The sequence below is a fragment of the Tamandua tetradactyla genome, chromosome 23, assembly GCF_023851605.1.
Source record: "Tamandua tetradactyla isolate mTamTet1 chromosome 23, mTamTet1.pri, whole genome shotgun sequence".
NCBI classification, from domain to species: domain Eukaryota; kingdom Metazoa; phylum Chordata; class Mammalia; order Pilosa; family Myrmecophagidae; genus Tamandua; species Tamandua tetradactyla.
Window position 1 is genome coordinate 25950553 of NC_135349.1, and position 12638 is coordinate 25963190.

Here is a 12638-nt window from a genome sequence, read left to right on the forward strand (position 1 = left end):
GGCACTAACCTATTGGGTTTGGGCACAGTATATAAGAGGTTACCCGGACAGGGTGGGTGGAGACGACCCACAGGGAGCCGTACCTGACGGCCGCATAGAGGTTGTTCCCCCGCGGGGTATCTTGTCCCGCGTGGAACCTGTAACAGAGAATGCAAGCTTAACTCCAGTAAAGGTCTGTGCTCACAACCGCCGCGTGTCTCGAACCCGTGTTTGCCGCTCGAGCTGTTTTGTCTGCGTCTGTCTCTCTCCCCCTGTTCCCTCCGCCGGCCGGGGATCAGAAGCTGAGCGAGACGGCGCCGGACAAGTGGTGGCCCGTACGGGGAACCTTCTGCTGCCTTTCCCCGAGCTGGTGAGGACGTGTTTCTCGGGTTCGCGGCGGACCCTCCGCGCCTGATCAACGCGAGAAGGTAAGTGCTTCCCGTTACGTGAGAGTTAAGGGCTGTGGGCGTTCAGGTAGCCCCAGTGAATCGGGAGAGCTCCCCGATTGGTTAAGGTCCAGTGCCGACTGCAAGCATGGGGCAGTCAGGAAGTTCACCTTTATTACCTCCTTTAAAGACCCTTTTGAAGCAGCGGGGTATCTCGGTTAGGAAGAGTTCCCTCCTGCGGTTCCTTGACGATATTGCTGCTTTTGCCCCTTGGTTCGCCCATTCCGGTAGCCTCAGTTTGCCTTCTTGGATAAGACTTGGTAACGACATAGATCGGGCGCGCCGGACGGGCCTATGCATGGACCCGTTCCTAGTCCCTATCTGGGAGATCGTCCGTGCTTGTCTGGAGGCAGAAACTGCTACGGGCCTCGGTCCGTCCCCTGCCCTGCTACAGGCACGGCACGCGCTTCAAGAAACTCAGTCAGCTTCGTCCGCGGACGGCTCCTGTAGGGGCAAGCCGCTAGAGTCAAGCGCTAGTTCAGATAACTCTGATTCAGAGTCAGATGGTGATGAGACCGAGGGTGCAGACGCGCCCCCGCTGATCGATTGGGAGAGGCTCCCTGTCTCACCCACGCGGCCTTCCGCCCCGCCAGCGCCTGCTGCTGCGCCCCCAGGGATGCAACAGTTTCCGGTGGACGGTTTTGGTGATTCCACCAAAGGCCCTCACCGAGGGCTCCCTCCAGTGGCCGCTTCGAGTAGTTACGTTGGTCCTCCTTTGCGAGACCCGGAACCCCCAGCAGGCTGGTCGGGGGAGAGGCAGTTACAGCTGTGCCCCCCGCCCGTGTACACGGGCCCTCAGAGTCTTTCGTCGTCAGGTAACAGAGGGAGACATTTCTGGAGGTGGACCCCTTTTTCAACTTTTTCACCTTTTGGCATGCTGGGTGGTTGCCAACCACTTAAGCCAGAACCAGCCTCAGAAATGTACCCAGTTATTATCAATCCCCAAGGTAACAATCAGCATGAGCCATATGATTACAAAATTTTAAAGGAGTTGAGGCAGGCCGTCCATCAGTATGGCCCCAATGCCCCTTTTACCCTGAATATGGTTGAAAATCTTTCCGCCCTAAATCATACACCTGCAGATATATATCAGTTAGCCCGTGCTTGTCTGCCCCCGGGCCGATACATAGATTGGAAAGCATGGTTTGAGGAGTTAGCCGAGGAACAAGCTGCGAGAAACGCAGCGGGGAGACATGGCGGATGGAATGCAGATATGCTATTAGGGAAAGGTGCCCACTCCCAGAATCAAACAGGGTTCCCTCAAGAGGTCTACCAACAGATCTTCCGCTGTTTCGTGGGAGCCTGGAAAAAGTTAGCAGGCCAGGGAGAAGCTCAAGCTTCACTCAGCAGCATACATCAGGGCCCCACTGAACCATTCGTAGAGTTTGTAGCCAAGATGCAAACTGCAGCTGAGAGAATTTTTTCAGACCCAGGAGTGGCAGAGACTGTAGTTAAACAGATGATATTTGAACAGTGCAACAAGGAATGTAAAGTCATCCTAGCACAAAACAGAGGAAAAAGCTTGACGGATTGGGTTCGGCTCTGCAGGGACGCTGGCAGCCCGTTAACTAATGCAGGTCTAGCTGCTATGCTAGCCAGCTCCTTACAAGTTACTACAAAGAAACCCAAAGACTTAGGGACAAGACCTAAGGGGTGTTATCACTGCGGCCAGTCGGGACACTTTAAGAGAGACTGTCCCAATAAAAACCGACCACCCAATACTCAACAATTTGATAGACCGTGTGCGGCGACCAGACTATGTGGCCGTTGCCGCAAGGGACCCCATCGTGCAGAAGACTGCAGGTCAGCTTTCGATGCGCAGGGTAAGCGCATCTCTGGCCGTCCTGAACAGGTTCCAAAAAACGCCCTCTCGGCGGACCCCCTTGTATGCCCTTCGACGACACAACATCCGTCCAAGTTCGTGCATCCCCTGGCTCAGCAGGATTGGACCTCTGTGCCACCTCCAGACTCATACTGACCCCCTCCATGGGTGTCCAGTTGGTGGGGACCTCCTTCAAAGGGCCCTTACCGACTGGTACTGTGGGGCTCATATTAGGAAGAGCATCCACAGCCCTGAAAGGACTAACAGTCATACCAGGCGTTGTAGATTCAGATTTCACAGGTTACGCCCAAGTTATGGTACAATCTCAGCAAGGTACTCTGGTCATTGCAAAAGGTGATAAGCTGGCACAGCTCTTGCTCTTACCCAGCTTACATACATTCTTTCCGAGTAGACCCAGACAGAGAAGAGATAAGGGATTTGGGTCTTCTGGAGAAGTTTTTGAAGGCCTCCACATGTCCCTGGAGTCTCGACCCATGTTGACTATTAAGGTACAAGGCAGACCCTTCCTGGGCCTGCTAGATACCGGGGCCGATCGGTCGATCATAAGACAACAGGAATGGCCCTCCGCCTGGCCGACGTGCAAGGCGGAGGACACCATTAGAGGAATAGGCCAGGTCTCAGCACCCATGCTGAGTGCAGCTGCCCTTCAATGGGCAGATGAGGAAGGACATCAAGGTAGTTTTCAGCCTTATGTATTAGCCCTGCCCGTGTCCTTATGGGGAAGAGACATTCTAACCCAGATGGACGTTACTTTAGTCAGCGGCTATTCTCCAACTTCTAAACGTCTGTTAAAAGGAATGGGATATGTCCCTGGAAAAGGCTTAGGAGCCTCATTGCAGGGGCGCACAGTGCCTATTCAGGCTGCCTCCAATTATGATAAACAAGGCCTGGGTTTTTCCTAGGGGCCACTGAGGGGAGATTCCCACCCACACCTATAAGACTAAGGTGGAAAACCAAGACCCCGGTTTGGGTGCCTCAGTGGCCCTTGTCACAGAAAAAACTCAGCATTACACACTCTAGTGTCAGCACAACTAAAAAAGGGCCACATCATTCCTTCCACATCACCTTGGAACACCCCCGTATTTGTCATAAAAAAGAAATCAGGTAAATGGAGACTGTTACATGACTTAAGGGCTATTAATAACTGCATGGAGCCCTTAGGACCTGTTCAGATTGGGCTGCCCCTCCTCTCAGCTCTGCCAAAACATTGGCCTATTGTCATCTTGGATCTCAAGGACTGCTTCTTTTCCATTCCACTTCACCCTGAGGATACCCCAAAGTTTGCTTTTACTGTGCCCTCTCTTAATCAAGAGGAGCCCAGTCACCGCTTCGAGTGGACAGTCCTGCCCCAGGGCATGACTAACAGCCCTACCATGTGCCAGTTGTATGTTGCTGCAAAACTGGCCGATACCCGGCAGCACTTCCCCCAAGTAAAAATCCTTCATTACATGGATGACATTTTGCTGACCCACGAAGACACAGATCTCCTTAAGACTGCGCTGTCACATTTAGTTCTTACACTCAGAAAAGCCAACCTAGAAGTAGCCCCTGAGAAGATCCAGATGACTGAGATTGTCACCTTCCTGGGAGCAAAGCTTACGCCCACTCACATCTCCCCCCAAAAGGTGTCTCTTAGGTTAGACAACATACACACCCTAAATGACTTACAAAAACTCATGGGGGATATAAATTGGGTTCGCCCGTACCTAAAAATACCCAATGCCAAATTAGTGCCTTTATTCGACTTACTGAAAGGGGATTCGAATATAACTTCGCCCCGACACCTCACTCCCGAGGCTAGGCAAGCACTGTGCCAAGTAGAACAAGCACTCGGTGACGCTGCATTAAAAAGAATAAACCCCAATGAGCCTTTTGAAGCCTGCTTGCTGCCAACAGAATTACAGCCCACGGCAGTGTTGTGGCAACAGGGACCATTGCTCTGGATCCATCCCGGAGTTTCTCCAAAAAAGATTTTGGAGCACTATCCTACCGCGATTGCAGGATTAGCCTTAGAAGCCATTAAGAAGGCCGTACAACATTTTGGCCAACAGCCTAAAAACCTCAGGGTACCCTACTCTTCCCAGCAACTTGAGGTACTTACTGGATGTATAGATCAATGGGCCATTCTCCGGTGCACCTTTTTGGGATGTATTGACAGTCAATACCCTAAAGACCCCCTCTTACAATTTGTTACCCGACATCCAGTAATCTTTCCTAAAATGACTTCACCTGAGCCACTAGCGAGCGCCCCCACCGTATACACGGACGGCTCCAGCTCCGGTTCAGGAGCATATTATATGGAAGGGGATACTCCCAAAACAGTATTATTCCAATCGAAAAGACCTCAGTGGGTAGAATTACAAGTCATTATTACAGTCCTGAGAGAATTTGCCGGCCCCCTGAATATTGTTTCTGATTCCTTGTACGTCGTAAATTCTGTAAAAGTTTTAGAGACAGTAGGCATTATAAAGTACTCCTCCTCAGTAAGACCATTTTTTCTCAAACTTCAAGAGACAATACTTGCTAGACAACACCCCTTTTACATAACTCATATTAGGGCCCATACAGGCCTGCCTGGCCCCATGACACAGGGAAATCACATAGTAGATGTAGCCTCTCGAGAGCCACACATCTTCCCTGTGCAGACGCCGTATCAGCAAGCCCGAGAGTTCCATGCCAAATTTCATATCAATGCAGGTACCCTAGCTAAGCGGTTTAATATACCACGTGCGACAGCTAGAGATATAGTCCGAGCGTGCGGAAATTGTGTAGAACAAAGAGCAGTCCCTTCAGTTGGGGTTAACCCTAAAGGTCTCATCCCGGGAGACATTTGGCAAATGGATGTCACCCATCACTCAGAGTATGGTAAAGTTAAATACCTGCATGTGTCAGTGGATACTTGTTCTCAAGTTTTATTTGCCTCTGCCGAATCAGGAGAAAGAGTCCACCAAGTAATTGCACACTGCCTTGCCGCTTGGGCAGCTTGGGGTAAGCCGAAAATATTAAAAACAGACAACGGACCCGCTTACACCAGCAAAGCCTTCCAAAGATTTTGTGAAAATATGGAAGTGCAATTAAAACATGGTATCCCCTACAACCCTCAAGGGCAAGGAATCATTGAAAGAGCACACAGGTCTCTTAAAGACTTGCTCAAAAAACAGAAAGGGGGAATAGGCCACGGCCTGTCCCCGAAGGCTCAACTGTCTGTAGCCTTATTTACATATAATTTTTTAAATGAAAATTCACTAGGAATGACACCTGCTCTTCAGCACACTACTCCGAGTCCTCCACATAGAGGTCTAGTCCGTTGGAAGGATGTCCTGTCAGGACAATGGCAAGGCCCTGACCCAGTGCTCAGCTGGGCCAGAGGCTCTGTTTGTGTTTTTCCCCAGGAACCAGGACGTCAACCTGTGTGGGTTCCGGAAAGACTGGTGAGAACCGTGACGTCGCCCGAGGACGCCAAGGAACTGTTGCCCAGAAAATTGATAAGCCTCCAACCAGAGCCACCAGATCCGGTCTCCAACTCTGCTGATGATGGCGACGAACGACAAGATGACAACAGGAGCGCTAGTCACCCTTCTATCGTATAGAAAGGGGACCAGCTTTAAAACCTCCCTACCCTTACTAACCTCTCCCAACAGGTGGATTCAGACCTTCGAGTGCTTGGGGATATCAAGTTGACCCCCATTGACTTCGACCTTTCCAAACTGGGCGAGACTGTACAAAGTCTGTGGAACCGAGTCACCTCATGGTTCTCTTGGCCCAATTTGACTACTTGGATCCTCGTGGCAGTGGGACTATTAGTGGGCTTAGTCACTGTTAAATGTTTGTTAGAACGCTTGTTCCAGACACAGCAGCAATTACGTGTCACTACCATGTTGGCTATGTCACTCGCCCCTGATGCTCCTGGCAACGACCGTCCCGCTACCCAGTCCTTCCCCCTCACCGTATGACCCATCCCAGCCACTCAAGGTGGGACGCTCGAAGGCAAGGTCTGCCGCAAAGCCCATGGCCACGTCCCGGGTATAAAAGGCGGCGCCAGGAGTCATAATTTTAGTCTCAGGATAATCTCTACGGCGGAGTAACGGTCCTGGCCAGACTAGGCTCCAGCCATTGCACAGAGATGCCTAGTGACACTCTCGACCCTGGTTGCCGCTCTCCTGCCCCCCTCCTAACCCAGTTGCGAGGCGAAGCACTGCAGGGAAAGTCACGTGGTTTCCAGTTCACGGGCTCTCCGGTCTCTATATGAGGAGGCATTCTGGTTGGTGCCTAGCAAGCCTAGTCCAGACTCCCCAAAGCACCAAAACATGTAGTGGGCCGCTCAGGCCCACGGGAGCTCACTCATCAATGGAGACACTGGATCAAAATAAAAAAGGGGGAGATGTGGAGAGCCGCCTCCCGGGTCTGGCCTAGTGGACACGCTGCGGCCTGCTCTAGAGTTCCCCCCGCCCATCGAGTGAGTCAAGATGGCGCCCGCATCCTGTTTCCGCGTATGACGCACGCGCCCACCAACCCTATCTTCCAATCACCTCTGTATACGTGGCACTAACCTATTGGGTTTGGGCACAGTATATAAGAGGTTACCCGGACAGGGTGGGTGGAGACGACCCACAGGGAGCCGTACCTGACGGCCGCATAGAGGTTGTTCCCCCGCGGGGTATCTTGTCCCGCGTGAAACCTGTAACAGAGAATGCAAGCTTAACTCCAGTAAAGGTCTGTGCTCACAACCGCCGCGTGTCTCGAACCCGTGTTTGCCGCTCGAGCTGTTTTGTCTGCGTCTGTCTCTCTCCCCCTGTTCCCTCCGCCGGCCGGGGATCAGAAGCTGAGCGAGACGGCGCCGGACAGTGACCAAATTGAAAATTCTAGTTTCCAACTACTATTTGGTCAGGGATTCATGCTTGGGGCACAGAGAGATAAAAGTAGGAGTGCCAGGAATACTTATTCACCACCCAGCCCCCTCAGGTCCTTGCAAATAAAGAGTTGACCCCCACCTGCCCTCACCAGGGGGCACTTACCTCTTTTTTCTCCTGTGAGCAGGACCGGCTTCTCTCAGCCTTCTGCAGAGTCTGACCTGTAGCAGTTCAAAAGTAGAAGCAGAAAATAAGGCTGTTTTAGAATGGCTAGTTTGTCACCACAAAAGGTTTTTATTTGCAAACTGAATAGACGGGACCAATCATAATCAAATGATTTTAAGAAAATGTGGTCTATTATTATAATGGAAAAATGGCATACATTTGAAATATACCAATGGCAAGGAAATGGTAATTCACACACTCACATTATTTGACTATAATGAACAAAGCTCCAGCCCTTTAATCTGGAACACTATCTGCTCTCTGAAAGGGCTGATGGACTGTAATTTTCCCAGTTGAATTACGTTTTTATTAAATTGTTTGGAATTACATAAAACGCCTTTCACAAAACTGCCTTCCACTGTGTGCATACACACATAACCTTTTTTGAGTGTATACCAGTGTGTTGCCCCGAACCCCCAAACTCAGCACATCAGCGATGGTGCAGATGTGAATTAGCAGTAATCACCCACATTTCACATAATGGACAATTTCAGAGAGAATGGTTGCTTTTCTTGGAAAACTAGAAGACTAACATTTGAAGGTATGCATAAATTGAACACATCGACCTCATCACGTTTAAATATGCTATTCCAAAGGCAGTTTGCACAACTTTTATGGAAATGTCCATTATTGCAGGACTCCTTGATGGAAAATTAATGGATCACTTTGGTTTTAAAACATAAAATGGTTTACGTTTCAGTGGTAGAATGCTTGCCTTTCATATGGGAGACCTGGGTTCGATTTCCAGATCATGCACCAAATAATAATAATAATAATAATAAAATGGAAATCAGTGCATATGGTCAACATACCTCCCAACTTGTCCCACTTCACACTCAGGTGGCTATATGTGAGAATCCTACCATCACATGTCCCACTAGTCAAGAGCACTTGGAAGGCAGGGGCCAAGGGGGTTAGGGACACCTTAGTGAGAGAAAGGGCTGCAGATGGAGTCTCAGAGAAAAGATGTGGTACCTTCTGGTGGCCTATATGTGAGTGATGTGCAGGGGATGGTCCCACTGGTGAAAAAGCTCAAGTCAAAGGGAGCTGCTCCTTCCGGGAAGAGCAAAGCCCCAAGAATGGGACCTCTGGCAATACAGAAAAGGGTTTAGAAAAGAGGCAGTGGGAGAGCTTACAGGGCCCCCAGGCAGTGCAGGACATCTTTTGGGTTGTTTACTGGCTCATGATGACACCACATGAGCCCTCCTCTTTCTTCCTCTCCTCCACCTGCCCAGGGGGTGGGGACCTCCTGGCAGCCATGACTGTACATGACCCCAGACCCCGAGCCTCAGTAGACTGCACTATAGATGGGCCAGTTGAAAACCCTGCCCAGAGAAAGGAGAGAGGGACAGGGCAGGGCCACTTTTGTGTATGAGCTTTGAGGCTGTGGGTAGCCACCAGCCACCTGCCTTGGAGTCAGACTAACAGAGAAGGCCAGGATGCCAAAAAAGAATGAACTCATTTGAAACCGATTGCTGCCTGACTTTGTGTTCCATAGACACTCACTCAGAACTAACTATTCTGCCTATATGTGTGTGTTTTCTTTTACTGCCTGTGATGGTTAGATTCATGTGTCAACTTGGCCAGGTGATGATGCCTAGCGGTCTGGCCAGGCAAGCACTAGCCTAATGGTTACTGCAAGGACATTTCATGGCTGGTTAATAAATCAGAAGACTGGTTTATTAAATCATCAGTCAGTTGATTGCATCTGTGGCTGAATACATCTACAATCAACTAAGGGAGTGACTTCTGCAATAAGAGAATCCAATCAGTTGGATTTAATCCAATAAACTGAAGACTTTTTAAGAGAAAAGAGAGAGCTTTCATTTCTTCTTCAGACAGCAAACCTTTCTGGGAGAGTTCATCAATGACCTCCATCAGAATTGCCAGCTAGCGGCCTGCCCTTTGGATTTTGGGCTCTTACATCCCCACAGCTGCATGAGACACTTTTATAATATCTCCTATTTACAGATATCTCCTGTTAGTTCCGTTTTTCTAGAGAACCCTGACTAGTACACTGACTTAAGATAAAGATTTAGTGATGAAAAGGCGTTCTGAATTTCAGGATCAGGAAATCCAGGCTGTTGGCCCATTTTATCATGACCCTGATGCTCTGGGGTATGATATCAGATGGGGAGGCACCCAGAAATCCTCAGCTACACCTGTTCTGGCTGTCAGTTGGAAGGATTCTGAGTGAGCCCTAAGGCCAGTTGGAGACAATGCAGTAGGGCCAACAGCCTGGAAGATAGGCCTTGAGCTATGAGGGGACAAAGCAGGCTGAAAACTAGGGTTGCCAACAGACCAGGGTGTCCTAGCAGCAGAAGCAGCACTGGAGCAAGTAAGAGGCCAACAGGGCCAAGCAGGGCCCAGAGCAGGAGGGAAGCAGAGCCAGTCCAGGGCAAACAGATCCCAGAGGCTCACTGAGGCCCTCTGCTGGCCAGAAGCCCTCCCAGGGCATCCTGGTGGGCCCCTGACAAGCTGTGGAACCTTCAATAAGTCACAGACTTTCACTGGGTCATATCTTCCCCTTACTTTTTTTTTTTAGAAAGAGAGTTGGGATGGATCACTTCTAGGTTTGCTTTCAGCTCTAAATTCTATTATGTCCATAAAGAACAGTAAAAAAATAAAATAAAATAAACAACTGAGGTGGACCATAGAAACAAAATATTAATACAAAGAACAAAGAGCTTAACTGTTGAAATTTGAAAGCAATTCTCTCTACTGGAGTTAATTAGAAGCTTCTTTATTCATTTAACTGGAAAATACTTCGCTTATTTACCAACGAAGATAATTCACTCTATGTCTGCCCTAGAAAGCTGTTGCCTCAGGTCCGCACAGCACTGAGCCTCTTTCTCCTCCAGGGAGCTCAAAGCGGAGACAGCGCCTTCTCACAATGGACAGAAGCACTTGAACCATGTTACACCGTGCCTGTCTACTACATTTAGCTTCTCTGAGTATCTTCCTACCTATATCTCATTTTAGTCTCACAACAACTCAGGAAAGGAGGTAGAAGAAAGTGACATTAATATCAACATATACTGCTTGCAAAATTGGGCGGGGTGGGGGGGGGGTGCATTCCTCTGCATTTTGCAAGGTGACCTGCCTGCTTCAGCTACAGAGCAATAAATAAGACCAAATGTAAATGATATGTGTACACCGCACTTTACAAAACAGATGTGTGCCTGGGGAAAAGAAAAAAGCAGAAGTGACGGAACTGAATTTTTGAAACTATAATACTATTCTCCCACTTATGCTATCAGAGAGGTTTTATCTGCATTTAGGATTTATTTCCAATGGTGTAAAGATTCTGACATTTCAATTTTACTTTGCTCTAGATGCAACTAATAATATTCATCACTACCATTTAGAGGGGAGTCGCGTCTTCCTTGAATGTTAGTTTCTACAGTCATCAGGCAGGGGAGAATCAGAGTCCAAATTACCTTTGCATAGGAGACTTAACCCATAAAGAAGACCACAGGACACAGCTTTAGTAAACCCCTTGCTGTAGCTTAATATGCATGTATAATTCGGCACATATGGAAATGTATAGTACATGATAAAAAATACATATGCCAAATACAATTTTATGGTATTTCTAATTAAACTATTCATACTGTAATTACTCTCTCTATTTCACCCCTTGGGATGAGAGCAGGAGCCAGGCACTGAGCTCATGACAGTTAAATGCTTGAATGATGCACCACCTCTGTGCTGCATAACTTCTCTGCACCAGGTTCTATGCACAGGTATCCTCTCCTGCAGCCTCACAACCAGTCTTTTGGATTAGGGCTCAGCAAACGATCTGGAAAAGGCCAGATAGTACATATTTTTGACTTAGTGGAACATGACATCATAAGGCCATAAAATCTGTGGTGCAACTACTCACTCCACCATTGTAGAGTGAAAGCAGCCAAAGACAATATATAAGCAAATGGGCATGGTTGTGTTTCAATAAAACTTTATTTTAAAAAAAAAAAGAAGGCAACAAGGCCAGATGCGGCCCATGGATTATGGTCTGCCAACTCTGTCTTTAGATGGATATCACTCTTGGCATTGGCACAAGATGATGGAAAAATGGGAAACAGACCGAGTGACTGAGCTTCTTCCTCAGGGTCACAAAAAAAATGTGGCTTCTAAGCAGTAGAGCTTGGTGTGCTCCTATTTGCCATTGTCTCTCTCATCATCATCACTATCATCATCACCATGACCATCATTATCACATCATCATTTATCATCATCACCATCAGCATGCAAGACTCCAGGGTAAGTCCTTTACATGCATCGATTCATTTACTCTTGACAGCTGCCCACCATGAAATAGGAACTATTATTATCCCACTTGTCAGATAAGGAGACTGAGACCCAAAGAGTTAGGAAACTTGCCCAAAAGCACGGAACTAATGAGGGGGAGCTTTGGTTTGAATCTAGGCAGTCCAGTGCCAAAGCTAGTGCCACTCAGTCAGGTCATGGAAGATTAGTACAGGAACACCAGAATGTTCTGGGGAGGGAGTTTAAGGAACTATTTCTGTGACCCAGCTTTTGAATATTCTTTGGACTCCTGGAGCAATTAATAAAGGGATTGGAAGAAAATGATTCCCCAAGAGACAAAGAAGATTCCTCAACATATCCAGATGGCTTACAGAGATGATCATCTAGAATAGGGTGAGAGGCGTAAAATGCCAAATGCAGAGAGGCAGGCTTGGCTGGAGTCACCCACTCCTGTCCACTCAGGTAAAATGCTCGGTCTTGGCAGGAACAGTCAGACTTTGGAGAAGAATGGTGACTCAGTTGGAACCTTGCAGTAAGAGGGCCTGTGCAGGGACCAAGGAATTTTGAACAAAGAACTTCTTTCCCCCCAGTAGGGTGACAATGCTTCTATTAGGCTACTGAAAGAGGGGCAACTTATTTCTTCTGTGTTCCAACTGTGAAGGCTCACCTTGCTTTCATTTTATATACCTATGTAATTTCATTTCAATGACAAGCATCCCCTGGAGATGCCATTTTTTCTTATTTAACATGATTGGCAAAAATTTTGCAGTTTGATAATACACAGCTGGCAAGACCTGGCAAACAGCCCCTATTGAGCATTGCTGTGAGGAGTGCAAAATGGTGCAGCTCCTTTGGAGGGTATTTTGATCACATCCTTCAAAGTACAAATGCATTTTCCTCTGCGCTAACAATACCACTTCCAGGAATCTACTGTAAAGATACATGTCTACAAACAGGAAACAAATGTATGCAAAAGGCATTTATTGTATCACAATTTGTAACAGCAAATATTTAGAAACAGCCCAA

General features: G+C 48.1%; 1 protein-coding gene across 13 annotated transcripts in view; it reads right to left on the bottom strand.

Annotated features, from left to right (window-relative positions):
* Positions 1–12638, bottom strand: part of KATNIP (katanin interacting protein) — a 199169-nt gene that overhangs the window by 171766 nt on the left and 14765 nt on the right. For 11 of the 13 annotated variants that reach the window (XM_077141464.1, XM_077141461.1, XM_077141463.1 and 8 more), the window contains one exon: positions 7284–7339. In XM_077141464.1, coding sequence (XP_076997579.1) covers positions 7284–7339 — 56 coding nt within the window. Of the gene's footprint in view, positions 1–7283; positions 7340–11047; positions 11146–12638 lie in introns of all 13 variants that reach the window. The other 2 variants (XM_077141457.1, XM_077141456.1) reach the window with 1 other exon arrangement.